This window comes from Pteropus medius, unplaced genomic scaffold, assembly GCF_902729225.1.
Source record: "Pteropus medius unplaced genomic scaffold, Ma_sr-lr_union100, whole genome shotgun sequence".
Classification (NCBI taxonomy): domain Eukaryota; kingdom Metazoa; phylum Chordata; class Mammalia; order Chiroptera; family Pteropodidae; genus Pteropus; species Pteropus medius.
The window spans coordinates 16,802,756-16,827,488 of NW_024349519.1; the positions used below are offsets into that span (position 1 = coordinate 16,802,756).

General features: G+C 34.6%; 1 protein-coding gene across 9 annotated transcripts in view; it reads left to right on the plus strand.

Moving 5' to 3' along the window:
• Positions 1-24,733, plus strand: part of ABCC9 (ATP binding cassette subfamily C member 9) — a 113,221-nt gene that overhangs the window by 34,199 nt on the left and 54,289 nt on the right. For all 9 annotated transcript variants that reach the window (XM_039882521.1, XM_039882526.1, XM_039882525.1 and 6 more), the window contains 5 exons: positions 842-984; positions 7,485-7,593; positions 11,692-11,799; positions 17,688-17,760; positions 18,651-18,756. In XM_039882521.1, coding sequence (XP_039738455.1) covers positions 842-984; positions 7,485-7,593; positions 11,692-11,799; positions 17,688-17,760; positions 18,651-18,756 — 539 coding nt within the window. The remainder of the gene's footprint in view (positions 1-841; positions 985-7,484; positions 7,594-11,691; positions 11,800-17,687; positions 17,761-18,650; positions 18,757-24,733) is intronic.

Consider the following 24,733-nt stretch of genomic DNA (forward strand, 5'->3'; position numbering starts at 1 on the left):
AGAGTGTGTGGGTGGTAATAAATATTACATCACCTCTGCCAGTTTTCTTTTTGCAGTTTCTATTCCAATAGTTCTAATTTAGGGTTTCTCGACCATGGCGCTATAGATATTTTGGCCCAGATAATTCTTTGTTGAAGAGCCTGTCTCAGCATTAGGATGTTTAGTAGTATCCGTGGCTTTTATCTATTAGATGCCATTAGTACCCCCTGATCATGACAGTCAAAAATATCCCTAGACATTGCCAAATGTGCCCTGGGAACAAATTTAACAGTAGTTGAGAACTAACTTTTCTATTCTCCATGACCTGGTTGTGGATATTCTTAAAACAGGAAAATGCTGGTTCAATAACCAGAAAATGTTAAATATTTACATTCTGTTTCAACCTTAAATTACAAACCCAGAAATTTAAGTAAGTCTGCATTGGACACCAATGTTGGCAATTTTAGTAAAGGTCCACAGTAGGGACCTGAAAACAGTGGAACATACGTTCTCTTTTTCTTTTAGAAAATTTAGAATTGATTGAAAAGAGCCTGGCTGGTTGTTAAGAATCTCCTCACTGTTATTCCCTCTACTCAGTAATTTGACAGAAGTCGGTTTTCAAATCTGTAAATAGAATCTGTTTTGCCCTACTTACAAGTTTACTGCTAGATTAAATGTATACCATTAAGTACTCTACCAAAATAGCAAGTATTATTTTTTTAGGGAGTAATTTGGATAAAATAATTATTTTCATAGTTGCAATGGACATATTGGCAGAGCAGAATGTTAGGTGTGTAAATTGAATGTAAGCATTTGTGAAATTTTCTCCATCTTTCTTTAAAGAAATTCTTTCTTTACACAGACATTTGTGACCCATGCCTATGCCAGCGGAAACAATCTAAAACCTGCAGAGGCCTTTGCTTCACTGTCTCTTTTTCATATCTTGGTCACTCCACTGTTCTTGCTCTCCACAGTGGTCAGATTTGCGGTCAAAGCCATCATAAGGTATGCACAGCAGTGTCTAGACTTCTTTACTTGATTATAGAAAATAATATATGCTCATGGTAGTAAGTTTGAAAAAGTATAAAAAGAACATTAAAATCACTGTTCAGAGATAACCATTGTTAAAATTTTGGTATGCCACCTTTCAGTATTTTATTTATCTCCTATAATAATAGTTATTCTAAAATAAAAGTTTTGAATTTATGTAGTTTTTAACTCCTTGTTTCACTTATTTATTTTTTATTTTTTAAAATTTATTTATTTAAATTAGTTTCAAGTATACAGTACATTGGTTAGACATCTTTATAGTTCATAAAATGATTTCCCCAGTTGCTCCCTCCCTCCCCTGACCCTCCACTTAGCCATCGTATTAATGCTAACTGCATTCCCTCTGCTGTGCTGCCCATCCCCATGCCCAACTATCACCTACTAATTTGTACTTCTTTAACCCTTCACCGCATTCTCCCAGCCCTCCAGCCCCGCTCCCCTCTGTCCGTCACCAAATTGTCCACTACATTCGCGAGTCTGTTTTCGATTAGTTTGTTCTTTTTGTTCCTTAGATACCGCATATAAGTGAAATCATATGGTATTTACCTTTCTAAATACTTTGTTTCACTTATTGCTTTTATTATTTTCCCCTCATTAAGATCATGATACATAATGTTTACTGGCTATGTGATATTCCATTGTTTGGAAATATTATAATTTATTTAATGACTACCTGTTTATTTTACATTTAAATATTTTTATTTTCTTTCTAACATAAATAATATAAATAACATTGAGATAAACATCTTTATCTTTCAACTCTTCTCTGATTATTTTCTTGAGTCACATTTTTAGAAGTGGGAATACTAGTTCTAATACTGTGCACAATTTAAGATCCTTGATGAATATGACTATGTTTTCCACTGAAGAAGTGGTAAGTCAAAAGGTATATACATTTTTAAGATTTTTAAAATTAGTATGATCATAATGTTTTCTAATGAAGCTGGGCCAGTTTATATTTTCACCAACAGTGACAGAGACTGTTCACATTAATATATCACGTCGAAATCTCAACAAAAAAGAAAAAATCTCTCCGGGCTCACAGTCTCTGCAAATAGAAAGACTTGATAACATCACTCAGTGTTTTGCTCATTTTAAATATGTTTCTACAGTGTTTTCACCAGAGTAGATTTTGTCTCAGACTCACAATTTTCCACAATGCATAACTCTAAAAATAGATGTGCATTTTTCTGCCATTTTTCCTTATATTATATAATAAATGTTACTAAATTACATTATAACTACAGTGTATGTGCCATTGTCTACTGTATATGAGTCTATATTATAAAAAAGACAATCTTAAAGTAGTATTTTGCTTTTTGTGATAAGATCTTATGAACTTTATAAAACATCGGCAGGTTTCATAAACAGTCATCATATTTATATCTGGCCTTTAAAAGAAATGCCAAGATTTTGAAATACTGATGGAAAATTGAAAATTTAGGTATAAAATATACAAAGCATGGTGTTGCCATTGATAGCAATGTAGAACATCTTTTGTAAGGTCTTTTAAAATGAGATAATTTTCCCAATGTTTATGTATTACTAAGAAAACTAGTATTTAATATTCATAATAGCAAAATCTTCAGTTTTGGGTGATAGTTTATATTGACTTAACAATGGCTTAATAACAAATAACATCAAAACACATAAACATTATCTTACTATAAAACAAGATCAGGTTGGTTACAAGGGTGTTATAATATGATTTCAATCCTATTCTGGAAGATATGCCGTTAATAACCAATTCTGTAGCTGTTAGTTTAAAGCTCAGGCCGTCTGGCCTTATCTGCCCTCGTTTTCTTTTCTGATTGTTCTGCCTTCTGAAACACTTGTACAGATCACTGACTAATTTTTGTAGCACTGCTTCCAAATTAGGCAGTGCTCTGGAAGGGAAGCTTCTTCAAACAATAAAACTGATAAATGGCCAGAGCCTGCTATTTTGGTCCTTATTTTCATTTTCTCCATTTAATAACTGTCCCTCTCATGGTTGCATTTTTTATTAGAATTTGACTTCATGCTAAGAATGGAGAAAGAAAGCACTTGATATCTTATACTGGACAATGCCTCTGAAATCAGGAAGTTAGCAAACACCAAAAGGATATTAAGAGTTCATATGAAAAACAAAAATACACACACACAAAAAACACCCAAATCTAGTGGTGTCCCCAAGTCCATAGTATCCAATCCTGCTGTAGTAAATCCTAGTAAAGTTGAGGGTGGATGTGGATAATAGTCCCTGCATATTCCTGCATAGCACTCTCTTCTCTGTATGTCCAGGGAAAAGGCATTTGCCAGTTTGATAAAGACCAGTCTGTTTCCAGGGCTCAGCTCCAGATTTCCCAAGCCATAGGCCAAATGGAATCGGCTCACAAAAAGTTGCTTCTCTAAAATGATTTTTTGGTGGTTGATTTGTGGTTCCAATGGAGATGAGCGGTCAACAGAGAAGGCCAGTGCTTTTCCCTACTATGTGCTGGTTCTGAATACCCAACTGAGAGTTTTCCCAGTGTTGACTGGGCTCGGTCGACATTTCTTCTGTGCCTGGGAACCCGTGACCAATCTTTAATGCCAGTTGGCCCACAGCGAATTGAGCAGCCTGTTTGTAATCGGAGACTTTGATTTTGAAACCTTCCACTGCAGGACTATGGAAGTCATAAGTTCTTCACTCCATCCTTAAAAGCATTCAGAAATTTGGCGGGTTAGAATGGGGTGCAGCCTACTCCCAAACTTGTGTTATATATGCATGTAAAAGACTTGTAAACAGTCTCTACTGTAGGAAATTCCCATGCCATGTAAAATTCTTCACTTTAAGAAAGTTCTTTTAAAAATGCTTAGGTTGTTAGACAAAATTGTCTTCATGCTACTAATGAGTGGAACCCCATGTATACATAACAAAGTAGAAGAAAAGGGCAGTTATAATTCAGGTTATCTCCTCACACACCATTTGAGTTTTCTGGACATTTTATGATGATGGGTTCCAGTCTAAGTTTGCAAAACAGAATGAGAAATAAAAAAAGTAAGAAAAGTCACTCTCATCTAAAAAAGCTGAGCCCTGCAAGCAGACTGGTCTTTATCAAACTGGCAAATGCATTTTCCCTGGGATATATGGAAGAGAGAGTGCTATGCAGAAATATGCAGGGAATATTATCCATCCTCAACTATTGGAGGAAAATGTAAGTTGATATGTCATTTTTAAAGAATTCGAGTTTCAGTTGTTCATATCTGATGTATAATACAATATCTCTGTCCAAAAATGTTATTTGCGCACCCCCTGCCATGTTATTTGCCAAGGGAAAAATGTGTGAAATGAATCCCCTCCTTCATTGGAAAATGACTTTGTGTTCTTTCTCTCATGTGCCTTCCAAAGGAATGTATTCTTGTCTAGTCTACTACAGTTACCTCCAATCAAATAAATTGTTATTGATATTTATCATAAAGCAGGCATATACTTTGAATTGCTCTCTGGTTACAAAAATTTTATAGTTCCTACATGAAAAACATGTAACTTCCAGCAACAAAAAATAACTTCGTAATTAATGTAACACCTGTTAAATGTACTTCAGCTGTGCCTGAACACCCAAAGTGAAACTTAAAAAGTGAGAAAATAACAAGTGTAATCAAAACCTTAAATGTTTGTGAATTATATGAACAAATGAGAAATTAGTAAAATAATTACCTATAAAGGTATTGGAAGCAGGCTAGCAAATTGGTCGATATCAGTTATACCTGCTTTCAGATCATGGCACTGCTGTGAAATGCTCATTGTTCAACTTCAGACACATTATTTAGTGTCTCTATAGCTTCATCTTCTCATTTATCAAATGGGCACAGTAATAGCTCCTGCTTATGGCCATTGAGAGAATTAAATGAGATAATACATGAAAAGTGCCTAGTACATTGCCTAAATATTTTAGGCATTTAAAAAAAAATCCATTTTACTAATTTACCACCATTTTACTAATCTCCATTCCATACTTTAGAAAGATGCCTATGAGTACATGCATTTGTTAACACTTTAGATACATTGTTAGGCATAAGGGAGTGCGAAGATAAAAGGTAGAGTAAAATCTGCAGAGAGTCTACAGTCTAGTTGGAGAAACCAGGAGAGGAAACTAATGACAATACAGTGTATTATGCTATCATGGAGCTCTACACAGAATACCATGGGCCCAGATATGAGGATCATGGAAGTTTATCGAGAGAGAAGTCTGGTCGGAGAAGGTTTAAAAGAAGTGGTAGATTATTCATAGGAGCTTAAAGAATTAGTAGGACTTGGCTATTTGAAGAAAAAGGGAAACCATGTTCTATGCGAAGGGGTAACATCTGCAAGAGGAAAAGGTGAATAACTATGTGAGCGATCTTGGTACATTCAGGAGACTAAGTACTTAAGTGTAGATGTAGAAAGATTCTGATGTGTAAAGAGTGAGGGGATAAAGTTAGTAAAATCCTGACTTTGATTTTATATGATGCTATGATGCTAAGAATGCTGAAAGACAAGAGTGTCATTTGCTTTTATTTTATTAATTTATTTTTCCCCTCTTTAATCCCCTCTGCCATTTCCACCCCCGACCTAAGGATGTTGCTCTTTCCCCTTAAGAACTGGATCTTTGAAGGCGGAGCGTCTCTTCCCACATGCTCACAGTGTGCACTTGGGGCCTGGTGTACCCGGGGCCTGGCACACCCAAGACCTTCTATGTGTAAAGCAAATGTGCTAACCGCTACACTATGGAGTCAACCCCTATATTTTAAAGAGAGAATGGTTGTATGAACAGAATTGGATTTTTAAAATAGAACCCTAGTAGCATAGTGGAAATACCTTCACCCTTGGTCAGGATTTACACATTTTTCATAATTGTTTCACCTTTGTCTTCTGAAAGGACCTCATATGAACAGGAAATACTTTTTGTATTACCTATTTATTCATTCACCAAACATTTCTTGAGGAATTAACTATGTTACATTTTTGGCATTGGGCTAGATTCTGAAGTTGAAAATCTGCTCTTAAGGAGTTCACAGTCTAGTGAGAGAGATTGACAGTAACAAAACACTGACAAAATATCAGTGCAGGGGACCCTTAGCCAGAGAGCCTAGAATGATGGAGGCATAGGAGGGGAAAAGAAGGGTGAGATTCAGAGCAGGGCTGGAATTTGGGGTGTTATGCTCAGAGACCATTGCTACTTGACATGCAACAAGAATGGTTCTCATTAATTCCATAAAAGCTTCAGTAAGATTTGTGTGTGTACTAGAAAAGTGGAATGGAGAACTGAATCAACTGACTTTACTTAAATGTCTGAATCATTGGTTTATTCCTTCTTTAATTTATTCAACACTCATTGAGTAATGTGTGCCAAGAATTGCTAGACTTAGAGTTACAAAAGCAAATGAGCCTGGCCCCTGTACTTTATGTGCAGAGACATAGTATGAGATTATTTAAAAGGTATTTCTTTGATTAACAAATCTGTGCTTTTTAAAATCCAATCTCTTCAAAACATAAGGACAGAATGACAATTAAAGTCTATAAAAGGTCTTATACCTTTCAGGTAGATCTTAGGTCTCATCAGAAGAAAAAAAATTGTAGTTATGTGTGGTCATGGATGTTACCTAGACTTGTGTGATCATTTTGAAATAAATACAAATATTAAATCTTTAGGTTGTATACCTAAAACTAATATAATGTTTTATGTCAATTATACCTCAATAAAAAAAAAAAAAGTAAAGAAGGAATAACTACCATTTAAGATGTAATGTGCTTATGAAGCATCTCTGGATCTTGTTAAAATGCATATTTTGATTCAGTAGGTCTTGGGTGGGGCCTGAGATTATCTTTTTCTAGTACGCTCCCAGGTGATGCTGCTGCTGCTGCTGCTCTTTGGCTAACACTTTGAGTACCAATGCTCTACAGGGCCCTCTCCTTGCCAGGTTCAGAAAATATGTGTAAAATATAGTGCGTAAGCAAGATAGCATCTCCTTGGACCCCAGATCTATGTGTTATTAAATGCTTTTAGGCAATTATTTAACTTCTCTGTACCTTATTTCCCCTCATTTGGAAAATTAGAGCACTTCCCTCATTGGTATTATTATTTTTAACCACCCTGTTTCAAGTTCCTCTCCAACTCTTCTGTCTTTAACAATGAATACAATTGAAAAAAAAAAAAAGTACAAAAGTAAAAATTAAAAATTTGGCTGAAATTAGGGTGACCCCTTGGTTCTGGTTTTCCTGAGATTTTTCTAGAGTTAGCATTGAAAGTCCCAGGTCCTGGGAACTCATCATTTGTGGGCAATTTAGGATGTTTGTTCATCTGAGCCAAATTTCCAGTGGGTCTTGAGACAGAACTCTCAGAGGCAGCTTGTTCAACAGGGTAATGACTAGGAAGAAAATTGTTTATTTAGGTAGAATTTCATTGTTGGTTTTGTTTTTAACACTTATTTTGTGTGTGTTTATTTGCTTTTTGCAGTGTTCAAAAACTGAATGAGTTCCTCTTGAGTGATGAGATTGGTGAGGACAGCTGGCGAACTGGTGAAAGTTCTCTTCCTTTTGAGTCCTGTAAGAAACATACAGGAGTTGTAAGTGCTTTTTCTTATTATGGGAACCGTGAATGAGGAACAGTCTCAAGAATGAATGCTTTAAAATGGGTACATTCAGAAGAAATTGTAAGCTTTACTTTTAATATATATGAAGAAAGGTTGCCACCTGCTTCTGCAACAAACCTCATAAAGCTAAAATCAATAAACAAGTAAGGCTTATCTTTATAAATCAAAGAATTATTCTGAGAGAGATAGTAAATTTTCAATTCAAGCAGAAATTGAGATTGTACCTCAAGCTTTATATAACAATAATAAAAATTCAGCTTATAATTCCTGCACCATATTTTTATAATACCTTTTAACTATATTACACTTTTTAGTTTAAAAAGTGCTTTCTGATGCATTGTCTTTTGACTCACTTAATGTATTACATTACCTATATTTATTTTCCGATGACTATATTGAGTTTGCATGTTATGTGGCTTGAATAACATCAGAAGATTACTAAGTGGCAGAGCCAGAATTAAAACTTGAGTTTTGTAACTCTTGAACTAGTTAATTCATCCATTACACAAATATTTACTCAGTATCTACATAAAGGTTGGACATACAGTCAATATTATTTTGTCATGCATTACATGTTATATGACATGGGTTATGTATTTGCCTGTTTCTGGACTTATTGGTCACCCTGTACTCCATGCCTAGACCTAGGGATATACAATGAACAAGGCAGACAAGATCTTTCTTGTCATAGTTTGCTTTCTTGAGGCAGGAGTCAGATGATAAACAAGTAAAAAAATTAGATGATTTCGCTGTGGGAAGAAGAGCTAGCATTTGAGCTGAGACGTGAATGAAGAGTAGGTACCTGTTCTGCAAAGATCTGGGAAAAGAGCATTTCAGGCAGAGAACTAGCAGATGCAAAGGCTCTGAGGTGGGAATGAATTTGGTGTGTTGATACACAGGAGCACTATGGTTGAAGCCTGGAGAAGAAGGGAGAGACAGGACAAGGTAAGTGCAAAGATAAAGGTTTTGTAGATTATGGAAAGAGTTTGGATTTTATTGGTATGTAATACAAAATCATGGTTTTGAAGTAGGGACTGATATAATTTTTATTTATATTTTTAAAAGATCACTTTGGCTACTGGGTAGAGAGTAGTCAGTGAGGACAAAAGTAGGACGGATAGACTAGTAAAGAGGTCATTATAACAGATGTAAGAAACAATGATGGTTAGAATTAGTTTTAGTGGCAGCTGCAGTGGACATTGTGAGAAAGTGATCAAATTCAGTATATATTTTTTAGGTTGAGCTGACAAAAACTTGATAATAGATTGGATAGAGCGAATGAGGGAGAAATAGAACCAAAGGAAGAGTCTTAGGTTATTGGCTTGACTGCTAGGTAGATGGTGGAGCCATTAACTGAAAAAGGGAAGCTGAGAAAATAGTTGATTGGTGTTGAGGTGGAATCAAGAGGTGTATTTTGCACATGATAATCTTGAGATGTATATTGACATCCAAGAAGAGAAATCAGCATCAGAGATGTAAATTTAAGAGTCATTAGCCGTTAGATAATATTTGAATCAGTGGAACTAGACTCTTGAGAGGTGTATCTGCAAAATTCTGAAGAAAGTTTTTAAAATTAATATATATATTTCATAACAGTAAGATAGAAAGATGTTATTCTAAAATAAGTTATAAGTTAATATTAGTTATTTGTGTTACTCTTAGAGAAAAAATATGAATATATTTACTATTTATGTAATGAAATAGAAATGCACACAGAATCTCCCGACTGGAATTGATTGAGGCTTGGAAAGCCTTTATTAGGAAGTCAACCTGTATTAAATTTTTCTTTACATCATGTTTAAAAATGCTAACAATAATTAAGATGAGCACATGGCTAAATTTAGTTTTGCTGTTTTCTTCTACTTTCCTGGAATTATTTTTTTACTCTCTTATTTTACTGAGCAAGTATGATTTTGTCTGAGAAGAAACTACCACTGATGCTTATATAGACTAGAGTAACAATTGCTCAGAATGCTTATTTGCTATTGTGTGGACATGGACACGAAGGGAAGAACATACTATAGAGTGTCTATACTCTATATGTGAGGCAGCAGAAAAGTCAGACATTTAATTGGAACCATCCTTGTCACACTTTGAATGATAGGAGGCTACCAAAGAGCTTATTAGATCATCTTTCAGAGATGTGGGGATGAGCAGAGTGAGATGACCTCGAGAAAGGGGATATAGGAGGTCAAGTTTGTGGAGTTAGGGAAATATGAAGAATCTTTTGTATGGCATGAGGGATAGAAGAAAAATTGAACTGAGAAAAGATTTTTGGAAGGAAAAAAAGAATCCCCTTCAAATGCATCCAATATCTTCAGGGTTATTGAAACCAGACTGGACTTCTGATGTCTTTCAGGGTCATTCATCACTGCTGATGGGCCAAACCACAAATGACAAACTTTTTAAAATGGAGTGAAAAAAGCTGTGTTTGAAAATAACACTAATGGAAACTCCTTGTTGAGAGCGCTTGAGATGCTATGTATTCTGTAAAAGCTTAGAGTTAAGTGGTTTTGGCTGTAGAATCTCCATGGAGAATTAGTGACATTCTAGAGCCAAAGTCTCTTCAAATTACATCTGTGGAACTCCGACTCAAATCTCTGTCAACACATCTCCTCCTCCCACCCTCTCCTTAGTTTTGTGAAGAACATGAAGTCATTTCTTTTGGACCTCTGGGGGCAATACTACTATAGAATTCTTCTAGAAGACAGTGAATATATGTATAGGAATAGACCTGTCTTGTGTGGAAAATATACTTAGCTTAAAGGATAGCGACTTTTTACAGCATCACATGCAATGCACTTCCAAGGTCATCTGTGAGGACTGTGAGAAGAAAAAGAAAACTAAAATAAAATTTCATGAACACTTTCTCTCTCTCTTTTATTTTTTAAGTTAAAATACATTAAATGTTTTCTGTGTGACAGAACCACTGCAAGTTCTTCTCAGTGGCTTTTTAATTTGTGGATTTATTTACATGTAGACTGGAGATGTACTATTTGATAGTTTGATGTTCTGTTGTTACGCCAGTTGATGGAAATTGGAAGAGCAGTATCTTGTTTGGATTAAATTACTGATTATTCAAGGACATTCCTAATTCCCATAACAGAACTCAATGGACTTTTTCAAAAAGCTAAACCTATAGTTCCAGGCCAAAAGGTAATAATTTGAGAATTCTTTGCTTTTATAGATAATTTAACAGTTTTTAAAAGTATTATAATTTAGCCTTTGTAATTTCTATACAGAGCCGAATTTTCTACCTTCTCTATATCCATTTGTCTCTATCTCTGTGAAAAGAAATTCAAAATTAGAGAACAACAGATTTCTAGTTATGACCTAATTTAGATTCATTTTAAGTATATGGAGACTGTCCAACCTCAGCCAGCATCTCTTTATCATTCTTTAGTCCTCTGACTAGGAACAATGCAGTAACATTTGAGCAAGAAACGATCATTTTACAATGCTTGTAGGTCTCCTTATGACATAATATACATGTTCTAGATCTTTATGCTTTTTTTTTCACTCCACAATGGATCCTCAGGAAATGTGTAGTTCAATCTGATTTATGTGAGTGTATGAGATTCAAAATCCTCATAATTCAGAGGGTGATCAACAATGTATGGTTGGAATGTTTATAAGCCTGATGGCCTAACGAGTAGATTCAGACTTAACCTGAGTTAGCCTACTTGTCTTTTGATATGACACACATTTTTTATTGCCTGGGTATATTTATCCAGACAGCTAGAGAAGAAATATCCAAAACATAGTTTGGGGCTCAGCACTTTAACTTCCATCATTTGCAAGTACCACATCTTCACATTTTTATTTTTCTTAAAAGACTTGTAAATTAGGTTTAAAATGATAGTTTAACACTTTTTTGTTATCATTTGCCTTTTTTTGCAGGGGACTGGGGGGTGAGGGAGAAGCCATTGATATTATTTAAATATGACATTTACTTGTTTCTTTTTCTTGGAATTCAAGTGGAGAAGTAGCAATATGAGTTCAGTTAAACCTCAATTTTTTTCATAAAGCTTCAACTTGTGTTTCCTCCCCCTGCCCCCATTTGGAATGCAGCAGCCGAAAACTATAAACAGGAAACAGCCTGGAAGATATCACCTGGACAGCTATGAGCAATCAACACGACGTCTACGTCCTGTAGAGACAGAGGATATTGCAATAAAGGTTATTTTACTTCCTGGATTCTTGCATGAATAGAAACATTTATGTTACTATTTATAGTGAAGTTCAGCAAAAGTGCCCAATACCAAGTTTTTAAAGTCTCTTTACAGTGATCACTAATCCTTATAACATTAAAAAAATATTCTGATGTATTTATAATTCTCAGTTCTTCCTTATCTCCCAACCACAGTTTTTGCTGTAGCAGTATGTTTTAATAATTGGAGAATGAGCCTTTTTTCTGAATCTGCGTTAGAAGCTAGTATCCAACATATTTCCTCTTGAACAATTATGTTTATCCGCCGAGTAAATTGACTTATAGAGAACACTAATATTATAAATCCAATTTTTAAGAAAATAAACTTTTAAGAAAATAAGTGTCTTCAACCAGGAAAGGCTTAGACCAGTGCTGCATGTATTTGCCCAGGTTCCCAATACTGCCTTTAATCTAAGTTCAAACTCAGCCTTTTGTACTCCCCCCACAGATACTTTTGTATCTGTGCTTAGATAGAACAGGCCACCAGAGGAACATGAGCTGAGGACTGATAGTTGGGATAAGCCCCAGGAAGGAGTTAGTGCTGTGCAGGGACTGGAACAGATGCTTGCAGCAATCAAAGGCCTCTGGACTTTGGAGTTACCAGAATTCAGGAAACTAGCTGCTTTGACTGGTCCAGACTCTCCAACTCCCTGTACTGCCCAGCCAATCAAAGAGTGAGGGAGGTTCAGTAGGGTGTATAGTAGAGTCAAGGGCTACATTCGATTCTTCTCTCTATCTTTATTGACTGGCACAATACCTGTTTCACAGTAAAGCACTTAAAATTGGAGCAAATGTGTTAGTGGATGGAGGAAGCTAATACTAGTCCTACCCCGGCCATTAATTTGATGTATGACTTTTGGGCAAATTATTTTGCCTCTCTGAGCCGAGGTTTGCCCATCTCGAGGTAGGGATGCCATTTTAACGTGGTCGTTTTGAGAGTAAAATATGTCACCTATGAATTTTAAAAAGCTGTAGTGATTCTTAACCTTGGCTGTACATTAGAATCACATAGAAAGATTTAAATGTGTGTGTGTATAATACCTGAACATCATTAAAAAAAATAGTTCTAGTAGTTTCCTAGGCAATTGTAATGTGCAAGCAGGGTGTGAACTACTAGGCTATGAAAAAGTAAGTCGTAAGATACTGGAAAGGGTCCTCTATGCTGATAATTCTCAAATATTCCCAGATAACCACTAAGGTATTAGTGACTAAAGAAACAGAGTCAGTTTTTCAATTAACATTTTCTATTCAATATTGTGAGAATTTAAAAATGTCTTCTCCATGTGTCTTTTAAAATTATTTTAATTTCAAATGTAAGAAAGAGAGACTATTGTGATTCCCCTCCCAACTTGACCCTTTATGCACCAAAAAACTCTATAGAAAACAATAAAACCCTCCTTATCAATGGCCTAGGGTCTGCTATGCCTCTGAATGGCGACTACAAGCCCATTTTCAAGTCCAAATTAATTGTTTATTTATGGTGGAAATTCCCATATTGATAATAACTTTCTTTTTGAAAAATTTTTTATTGTGAAATATAACATACCTACAGAAAAGTACATAAAATATATACATACATTAAATGAAAAAGTAAACAGCTATCAGCCACCACCAAGAACATCAGCCAGCTCCCTCCCAAGGTTCCCCCAACACACACATTTGCTGCTCTCCCTCATATCTCTGCCCCAAGACGTAATCGCCACCCTGACTTTTATAGTCATTTTCTTGATTATCCTTGCTATATATACCTCCCTTAAGACATATTTTTGTTTTTTTAAGTTTAAATATGTGACTATATACGTATGTGTTTTGCTTGTTTCTTAATATTATGTATGTATAATTTACCCATGTCATTGTGTGAAGCCATAATTCATTCATTCTCATTGCTGTGTAGTGTTCCATTGTATGAATATACCAGAAGTATTTTATCCATTCTACTTTTGATGGTCTTTTGGTTACTTTTTAGTTTGGGGCTATTGTAAACAATTGCTGAGTCACAGGGTCTGTATATCCTCAATTTTCCTAGATGATGGCAAACTATTTTTTAAAGTGCTTGTGCCAATTTACATGGTAAGCAATAGTGATCAAGAGTTCCAGTTGCTCCATGTCTTCACCAGTGCTTCTAGCATTTTGCCAAAGTGTGTGTCGTGTATTTGGAAGGTGCAGCTATGTCTTGCTGTTGTTTTTATTTGTATTTTTTCTGTTTTCTAACGAGGTCAACACTTTTATATATAGCCCTTTGGGTTTGGATTTCTTCTTTTGTGAATTGCCAGGATATTTGTCTCTCCTGTTTAAAAAAATTCTGAGTACTACTTCTTTAGCAGGTATATATGTTACAAAATTCTCCCACTCCAAGCTTAGCTTTTCACTCTCTTTATGGTATTAGAAGTTGTTAATTTTAATGTAATCTAGTTTACATAACTTTTCCTTTATGGATGATGCTTTGTTTTTCACCTTATTTAAGAAAACATTTCTTACTGGAGGTCATGAAGTATTCTATATTAGCTCCTAAGATCTTTGAAGCTATACATTTAATTTTTAGTTCTTTAATTGACCTTGAGTCACTTTTTGTGTTTGATATGAAGTAGGAATGGCATTTAATAGGGAAATCAGTAATCGATATCTTAGTTATCAATTTAGCAGTAGTAAATTTAGCAGTAGTAATTTTACTACATTTAGTAGTAAATGCAGTAAATTTAATTTTTAATATGATATTCGGGTGTCCTAGCCTTGAGTATTGATCACTGTCCCCACTGACCTTCAGCACAGTCCCAGTCACATGTCAGGGATCTTTATATTTCTGTGTTGATGGCTGGCTTTCGTTTATTTTTCTCTGATTTATTTGCCTAATATTCCACTATTAGGATCATTATAACTTTCTAGTTAGCATTGACATCTTTTAGGACAAGTTCTTACACCTTTCTGTTTTCTGCTATTCTTGGCTTTTTGAGGAGAAGAGGCTTAGGTGATTCAGAGTTTCAACATCTCTGAATTTGTCGTACTCTTCTGTGTACTTTGACTTGACATATCTTTACTCCTTTCTTTACTGAAATTTTTTGCAGACTAAATTTTATTTAGCATTTTTACCTATTATCAGCAGAAGGAAATGAATAATGATCTGTGTAAGGCCCTGCTTTTAAATTAAAAAAAAAATTTTAATTAGGAAATTCACATAGCATAAAAATAACCACTTTAAAGTGAACAATTCAGTGGTATTTAGTACATTCAGTGTGGTGCAACCACCACTTCTACCTAGCTGCAAAGTATTTTTTTTAATAACCCCAAAGGAAACCCCATATCCATTAAACAGTCACTCCTCATTTCTCCTTTTCTTTTACCTCAGGCAACTGCCAATCTGATTTCTATCTCCATGGATCTACCTGTTCTGGATATTTCATAGGAATGGCATAATACAATAAGTAACTTTTTTTCCTGTCTGGCTCCTGCCTTTACATTTTAGTTCATTCTTTCTCCTTATCTCTGATCCTTACTCCTATTCCCCTCATCCCTTCCACATTGTGGTACCAGCTCTGTGCTTGATATATGCACTTATACTTATATCCCTGTAAAATAAGTAGTGTTGTCAGGAGCATCTATGTGCTTTCAGTTTACTGAAATGTTTTGTGATGGTTTGTTCCTTCTACCTGCACTACTCTATTCTGTAGTATGCATCACTGCATTTTACTTATTCTTCTAGCGATAAACACTAGGTTTGCCTCCATCTTCTATCACAAATCATGCTATGATGATCATTTTTGTGCCTCTCATTTTATGAATCTTTGCAAAGATTTATATGTTAGCTGCACTCACTCACCTTCATTGAAGATGTGGGTACCTGTTTTCTAGTTCATCTTTCTACCTTAGTTGATGCCACACATGCTGTGATTTAAACTTCCAAATGCACAGCCTATCTAGTATCCTAGCCGAGAAATGCTTAATCTACCACTACTCCATTTCCACAACCTCACCTATGTTCACACTTGGCTACCACTTGGAACTACTGCTCTTTTGAAATCTTAAACTCTATAGTACCAGCCAATCACTTACATCAAATCCTACCCTCCAGCTCTCTTAGGCCTTCACCTTTGCTGTTATTATTTTTTAACTTCATTGAAACCTCCAGTAACTTGAGCCCTCTTTCTTTTCTCCCAGTCCTTCAGCACCTTTCTGTAAGCAATCCAACCTCATGCCTTCTACGTTCTTATAACCAGGCTGCTGAGTACTATGGAGAAAATGACACAATGGTACAAATCGGCATAGCCACAGATTTATCATCTCCAACCTCAGCTGACTCTCAGTAGTTCTTGGCAATCCTTTTGCATGCTTCTCATCAGCACTATTTTCCATAACTTACAGTAGTTTTTTAACTGTCATTACTCTCTTTCCACCTCCTTCAGTCTCTCTTTTTGCTGCCTCTTTCTGCAGATAACCTTCACTTCTAGTTCACAGAAAATGTAAAAGTTGTCATGTAGGGTTTCTCTCAGTTCCATGCTGGCCCTCTTCCAAACCCATTATATTAGCCTCCTTGTTTACTCTCTCAAAGAAAGAGGGATCCTCATCTTCTGAGGCTGTACAATTTCTTTGAACATTAATAGTCATTTAACCACAATATCTTAAACCCCCATCCCAGCTACCTCTATTCATTATTTCCATAACATGTTCTTATTGTAGTTCTTTACCCAGAAATGCCTTCATTGAAATTCAATATCTCTTCCAAAACTAGTTAAAAGGCCTCCTCTTGCAAAAAGTTTTGTTTTTTTTACCCATTTCAGACATAAATGATTTTCTTTCTGAACTGCTATTGCACTTATTTTCTGTCCCTCTGCTTGTTACTTAGCCTACACAGTCTAGTATTGTACTTATGTCCACGGTTTATTTACTCATTTAATAAAGTGACTTTTCACTCTAAGTTGTTCATTTTATCAAGAGCTTTAAGGGACATATTTACTTAGACATCACCACTCTATTCAGCAAAATTCCTAAACAATAATGTGCTTATTCCTAAACAAATGTTCATCATTTGTGATTTTAAAACAAAATATTATTAATTTATGAGCAATTTCCTTTAATTTTCTTTAATTTTCCAGGCACCTTCCCTTCCCTCATCTGTCTCTATTCATGCTCCCCGTCTTTGGGTTTTTAACCTCTTTCATTTTCCATTTTTTAACTATTAAAGCTACCAAGTCCACTTGAAGCCTATTAAAACAAATAGATTGCTTTGGATGATTCTAAGGTCTTGTGATCTTTTCTTGTTGTTGAGGTTTATAGTGCCAAGCAATGATGCCTGATTTCTGTGCTTTATTCCTCTCTCCTCTTTACTCTTTCTTTCTTTCTTTAAAAAAATTTTTCTTTTAGGTTCAATGAATAGTAGTAAATACATATAGTTCAAGAAACTCATTTCTTATAAAAACCTTCCTTCTCAGCTAACAGAGTCATTTGGTTGGAATAATTTGCAATTATTTCTGTTCTTTGCATCACCAGGATTCTGGGAATTGCCCAGCAGTGAAAAAAATAATCAATGTAGGGATTACACCAGAAAATATTTGGGATGATTGCTTTTTAAGAATGCTCACATGTAAATAGCCCAGTAATTCTAAATTTCTAGAGAAAATTGTAATTTTTAGAATTCTACATCATATGACTAAGTTGAAGACCCTCTTTTTACTTCCGTTCTCTTTTGTTTTTATTTATATCTCTTAAATAGTTATAACTCTAAATTAGAATTTTACTACTGTGCATTCTACTCTGTCTTGAAATTCAGTGCCTTAAAAAGAAAATTTATTTTAATTAGAACTATTCTTTAACATCACATATTTACATAATTTTATAATTTAATTTTTGAATTCTTATTTTCTAGGTCACAAATGGGTACTTTTCATGGGGCAGTGGTTTAGCTACATTATCCAATATAGATATTAGAATTCCAACAGGTAAGACTCATTTGTTACTAGTTTTTATAATGGTTAATTATCACAACCACAGATTTTTAAGATGATGGAGCCTAGCAAAAAGAAAAACTTTTTAAGGACTTAAACATTATTTATAATTACTTATTTGCATCATGGAGCTCATGAGCCATTGTATCACTGTGGAAATGACTGGAAATGATAAGATTTGCCTTCCACTACTGAGTGTAGACCTTTGAACAAGTTATTTACTGTTCAGATTAACTGTGATCAGTTCATTTGTTGATTTGTCTCATTTAAGTAATGGAGTAATCGAATTCTCATTTTGTTTGAGAAGGGATTTAAAGAAAGAGTATATGAGCAAATTACTATTTTTTAATTCCTCAGGAAGGCTGATAAAGTTTTCAGGGCATTTAAGGCTGAAATACTCAATAATTTTTATTTAAAATATCTGGATAATTGAATAGAAATATTTTTTGACCTTGCCTGATGGTCAGTAGCTTGGGACTTTTTTATTATGCATGCAACTCAAAGTAAGAGATTGGAGAAGATGTCTTAGTAACAGACCAAATCACTTTTATCCCAATTATCAATTTTAGTCAAAACTGCCCTTTTCTCCTGAATAAATTTAATAATAAAGTTAAAACTAATCTAGATGATTTAAGTAATTTTTCTTGCTCTGTTCATTAATGCCATCTAGTCTCTTAGTTTGAAAAAAAAATAAGTCAGATCTATATCTTTTAATTTTTCTTTACTTTTTCAAAAACACTTATGTATCACAGAATATATTATTGCTAGAGACCAAAACTTGGCCTTTGATTGTAAAACATCAGCCTTTTCTAAATGTATTTTGGTATTATTTTACCAAGAGAATTCCATCTCATTCTGTTATTATCCTTCGTTCATTTCTCTAGGTCAGTTAACCATGATTGTGGGCCAAGTGGGATGTGGGAAGTCCTCTCTTCTCCTTGCCATCCTTGGTGAGATGCAGACACTGGAAGGAAAAGTTCATTGGAGCAAGTATGTATGTTTTAAATTGGTTTCTATTGCCCTGTCACACATCTCATGATTTTTCCAAGGGAAGAAATTAGAGCAATAGATTTTTGTGTTAGGAATCTGAGGGCCTTGTCAGAAATGAGCACAGCTTTTATTTGTTTGTTTAAAGTAGTGGAAACCGTAGATGTCATAAATTAAGAATTATAAAGCAATTTTATAGAGGTTATGATAGTATAAAGTAGTATGTTGCTGAGATAAAAGTAAGATTGAGATTGCAAAGGTAGATTTTTAAAGTTAAATGAATAACACTCAAAGGAATAATTAAAAAATTCATGTTGTAATAAGAGAAGTTATGAAAAACTTGTATTATGTATACAGCTTAAATGCAAACAGAGCCTTAATGATTCAGTGTTTAGAGAAGAAATATCAAATAATTTTTTCTAGAATCTTCATAAGTGTCTGAGAAATCAACCATTTTTCTCTTTACACCCAATTTAAACTAGACACTAGAATTATCTAGTTAGAGATATGGAAAGGTCAGATTGGTGTGTTGTGCAATCCTAAAGGCATGACAAAAGAAGGAATCTAACATGGTTCTGGTATTTGAATGGTTGGCCTGGCATCTTCAAAGCCCATTGCGGTAATAAAGTGACTCAGAACCGTATTACCTATTTAGTAGACTCCCCATAAACAGTTTATGAAGAAATTGGTTACAGCTTTTCTAAGAAATTGGACTGTAGACCAGTTGTTCTCAATCAGGTATAATTTGGGGGGCATTAGGCAATGTCTGGAGATGTTCTTGACTGTTACAAAGGGGAATTAGGCTGCTACTGATCTAGTTGGTCAGTAGCAGCCTAATTCCCCTTTGTAACAGTCCAGGGATGATGCTAAATGATCTACGATGCACAGGACAGCCCTCACTCCTTCACAACAAGGAAATTATTTGTTCTCAAATGTCATTTGTGCCAAGTTAGGAAATCTTGCTCTAGACCTACATATGTTCTTTAATATGTCATACCTACCGTTGTGAATTCTTCTATGGCTTAGTCTGCTGTTCACATACATAGACATCTCTCAAGAATGAGTAAAAACTATTTAAGGTCATTTTAAGAACAGATTCTGTTTTAAACTCCAATTAAGAGAAAGAAATGCTTATATGTAAAATTCAAACTGGAAACAATAGAATTGTAAATTCTTTTTTTGGTATCATTGTTGAAAGAAGGAGGCTTAGAAATGTTGAGTGTACATTTTGTTCCCATTGGGAAAATTTAACATATAGTAGGCATGAAACTATTTAATGAATATCAGCAGAAAGCTCGATAAATAATTGCTACTTGCAGTTTGCTTCATGACAAGTTCCTGTTGATCACTAAGACCAGGCACCAGGCAGTGTTTGCCCTGTCACTATCACCTTCCATTTTGGATAACTGTAGGTTTTAAGAAGTAGGTTTTCCCAAATTAAGTTATATTGCGTGACGTGTGGAACCATAATCAAATCATCTGGGTTTTGTTTTTACTTTGTTTTACTATCATTAAAACTGAGAGAAACAATAGAGACAGTAACAGAAAAGCTTGAGATTTAATTTTTATGCTGCTAAGACATTCTCATCTAGTCATCTCTAGTGTTAAAGATTTTTTTTCCCTTGGCTTCACTTGGGTCATATTGACCCATATTGACCCAATATTATCATTAATAATCATTATCATTTTGATAATGGATAAATAAATGATATGGAAATTAGGAAAATATTTTACACAATCTAGTTATTTTCTTGAGTGCTTAAGCAAGATATCCTATCTCATTTTGTAAAGGTTGTGAATTATTTTATTTAAAATAATGTAGTATAATAAAGCTTGAAAATAAAGATATCAAGAAAGAAAATAAGGTTTAAATAATAATTTGAAATATGGAACACATGCACTGAAGTCCTACATATTTATAAAATATGTGCTGCAAATTCTACTCTGAGCTTCATGAAAGCTAGGCAAAGAGATTAACAGAGGTAAAAACATACATTTACTCAGTAGAAGTTAAGATTTTTTTTGGAAAGAAATAGGAAAGGAATCTCTCCAATAGATCTTAATTTTAAAAAGCTAGTAAAAGATTACCTCTTTGGGAAAGAGACAAATAGGGTTAAGGTGTGAGAAAGGATTTAAGATGATTCTAAGTAGTTATTAAAGTCTCCATAATTTAAAAATCATCTATATGAACACTTGCCTTAATAGACAATCATTCCATTTCTTAATGGCAGAAGGACTAAGATTTTCTTTAAAAAAATGTTTATGTTGGCTCTGGTACAAACACAACTTACAAACTAAGTCAGCCTCTGAGAGATTGGGTAAGCTAACACAAATTCCATTTTTCTTTAATTATAAGAATTTCTTAGTTTTCTTCCATGATATCCTTAACATATGATAAAACATATTTTCAGATAAGGAATATTTAAAAAATTCTGACCTTTTAAAGAGTTATTTATGATTATTCTTCATTCTGGAAAAAAAAACTGTTGTGTTCAATGAGGAAAGGCATATAAATGTAATTAGAACAAAACTAATTTAGAAATTATCAATATTGATAGGCTGATGATGTGCAAATGCTAAGAAGTACTTTATTTTAGCAGACTAAATTGTTTGATATTTTTTAAAGCTCAAAAAAATAAGAAAGCCCAAATGATAAAGTGCTATGATAAGGCACCAAATGCCTTGCTGTCATCATTTCACCATTGCATGTATCTCTGGTTGCATAAATTTTATTTTTAAATGTATCCTCATAGACTGGCATGAGCAAAGTTCAGTAAAGTACTCTGTCCTATTGCAGTGATAATATTTGCTTTGGGCAGGAGAGAAGGCACTGCTGCTAACCAAGGACACACCTGCATGGTAGAACCTGTGTACATCAAAGACATCTACAGATGTTTCCTTGGAAATTGCTACTTTTGACCTAATCTGACATCTTGTAGATTCAGAAGAGAAAAATGAGAGAGAGGAGGAAGTCTAAAATATGCTCCAAAAATGTCACAATGCCAGAGTTCTTATTCCTGCATCTAGGCATGGTTTATATTTGTTGAAAAGCAAATGTTCTGCCTGACTGAAATTGTCCTTTTCTAGTTGTCATGATAAAGAATAATTTCTTCTGATATTTGAGGAGCTAGAACTAAGATGCTTAACCTGATAGGTAGTTCCAGTGGGGAAGTCCAGGATGCAGAATAATTGTGGTAATTATGTGAGACGGAGCCGCCATTTATCTTTGGTTTTCCTTTCTTTTCCTTTCCCTCTTGCCTGTGCCATTGACCAGCCTATTATCAGGCCCCATCTGTCCTGGTGTTCTATCTTCTAATTTCTGGTGTAATTAGCTTTATAACCATGTCTCAATTCTTTTAAGAGTGGTGAAGTTGAGAAGTTACTCCTTTTCATGAGACTTTGCCGGCATGAAGGAATTAAAACACATCCAATCAGCTTTCCTAGATGAGACAGAATATAACATGTTTGTGTCTACATCTAGCTCCCCTTCTTCAAAATAGTGTTTCTATTTTAAGCTTGCAAAAGTCACTCTTTCCCATTCCATGAGGTATCAACTGTGATTCCAGGAAGTTGCTATAATACCAAGTTTAACTTTTACTCTTGAAGGAAAATACACATACATCCTGCATGCAGAAGTGAAATTTTATGCCATTTTCTGAAAGAGGATTTTCCATCTGACTTCTTTGCTTTCTCTTGTTGCCTTCACTACTACACTGAAAGATGGATCCAGTGATTTATTTTCATATATAAGATTTTCAAATAAGACCCGGTGTTAGAATTCACAGATAACTATTTGGTAAGAGAAAAAATAAACTTCCACAAATGAATTTGATTAAACATTGCTATGTGAAAGAGTTGGAGTAGGTGGTCTCTAGAAGCTAAGAACTACATCATTATTCATGGAAAATGTTAGTGAAAGAGTAGGATAATGTTTTTTGTTTATGAAAGATGACTACCTACAAATGGATATATATCTATCTTTTCTTCTTTCCTCTGAAACTAATATTTGATATTTAACTTTTACTCTTAAATAAAGATATACAGAAATTTTGCAAGGAGAAGTCTTCAGAAATGAAGAAATATGGTGTCTTGTTTAATTCAAGACACTATTACATTAATTAATGCTCTTTCTTATAGAAGTTTTTAATTCCTGGCTCTCCACATTCCATTACACTTCATTAAAAAAATGGTCTTGCTTATCCCTCAAACAGCTGGAGCATTTTTCTTTTTAAAAGAAGAGTCTGCTCATACTTAACTTCTTTACTTCCCTTTTACTCAATGAACTGCATCTGGCTGAAAAGTTCTCACCAATGACTGCCTAAATGCTGAATTGTGATAATTTGTTCTTAATCCTATTTAACTTGAAACTATTCACCACTGATGACTCCTTGAAACCAACTCATTTCTTGGTGTTCATAACACTTCCATGTATTCATTTATTAAAAACATGTATTGCACACCTATATCATGCAACCATTGTTTTAGTTGTTGGGGGTAGATAACTGAACAAGGGAAACTGGCCCCTATTTTCATGAAGCTTACTGTTAGAAGAAAAGGCCATAAGGAAACAAGAAAATAATTTCATAATTAATTATTTGGTTAAAATTTTATAAATGCCAGGAAAAAGAAGTACAGTGTTTTATAAGAAAAAAATAATAGATGACCTGAGGCAACAAAGGCTTTTTTATGAGGGTGAATAAATGACTGATACTTGAACATGCATTTTAAGGATAAGCCAAAATTAATGAGTCAGAAAGTTAGGAGATGCAATAGAAATGGAGATGGAAGGTGGGGAAGAATATTCTAATTCTCCTTCAATCTTTCTGCAGTCTACTGTCGTATCTTCATTCTTTACTTCAGTCCTTAAATTTTATGTCCTTGATTTCAGCTATTCTGTACGTACTACAACAAACTAATGTATATTTCTGGCCAAGATCTTTCTTCTGACGACCTAACAGCTCCTCCCAAAAGTCTTATACAAGCTGCAAATTGAACAAATACAAACTGAATTCATCTCTCATATCTCCAAAACCTGTTTCTCCTATATCTTGGTAGAGCTGTGTCCCCACCCCCTGAAATCAGTTGGTAGGCCCCAAGCCCCCAAGCCTACCAACTGATTTCAGGGGGTGGGGACACACCTCTACCAAGAGATCAGAGATCAAAGTTCAATTTATATTCCTTTCTCTATTGCCTACAGAATCCAACCAATTACTTTGCTTATGTCTGTCCTTACATTTCTATGTTTACTTTAATATCCCTAGTTCAAGTACTTATCATTTATGTGAACTACTCACTCTAATAACTCCCTCGCCTTTCTTCCTACCATTGCAAAGTTTACTCTTTTTACATGCGCAAATCTAATTACTTCCCTTTGCTTATAATTTTTTTATTATATAAAAAAAGAAATATTCCAAAGGCCTATGCATACCATATCAGGGCCTTTCATGATCTGGTTCTTAACATTTTAAATTCAGGTCCTGCTATTCCACCCACTTTTACTATTGTGTTCCAGTAGCTCTGAAGTGCAGGTAGTTCTTAAAGGCATGTACTAGGTGTCTGATGTCCTGCCAGATTGGTAGCCTCACCCTTGTTTCTAGTGTCAACGTAGATTTTATCTCTTTGACAAAGCCTCTTATTCTCCCAGATGGATTGAAATGTACTTTCTCTTCTGGTCCCTCTGCACTTTGTTCAAATGAGTAATGTGGATTGGTCTTCTCACTAGACTGAGACACCTTAAAGCCAAAGTATTTGGTCTTTTTGTCTTTATTTGTTTCATATCGTACCTAGCCCCTGGTTCTTTCCCATTTTTATTTGTAGAAAAACATAATTCTCGTCTCTCTGTTCCTCTCTATCTCTTTATCTCTCTCTCCACTTCTCTCTCTCTTCTTCTGTCTCTCTCTCTCATCTCAACTCACAACTACTGCCATATTCCGTTCCTTTTGTAGATAAAAAAAAAAGACTTCAGTCATTTACTCTAATT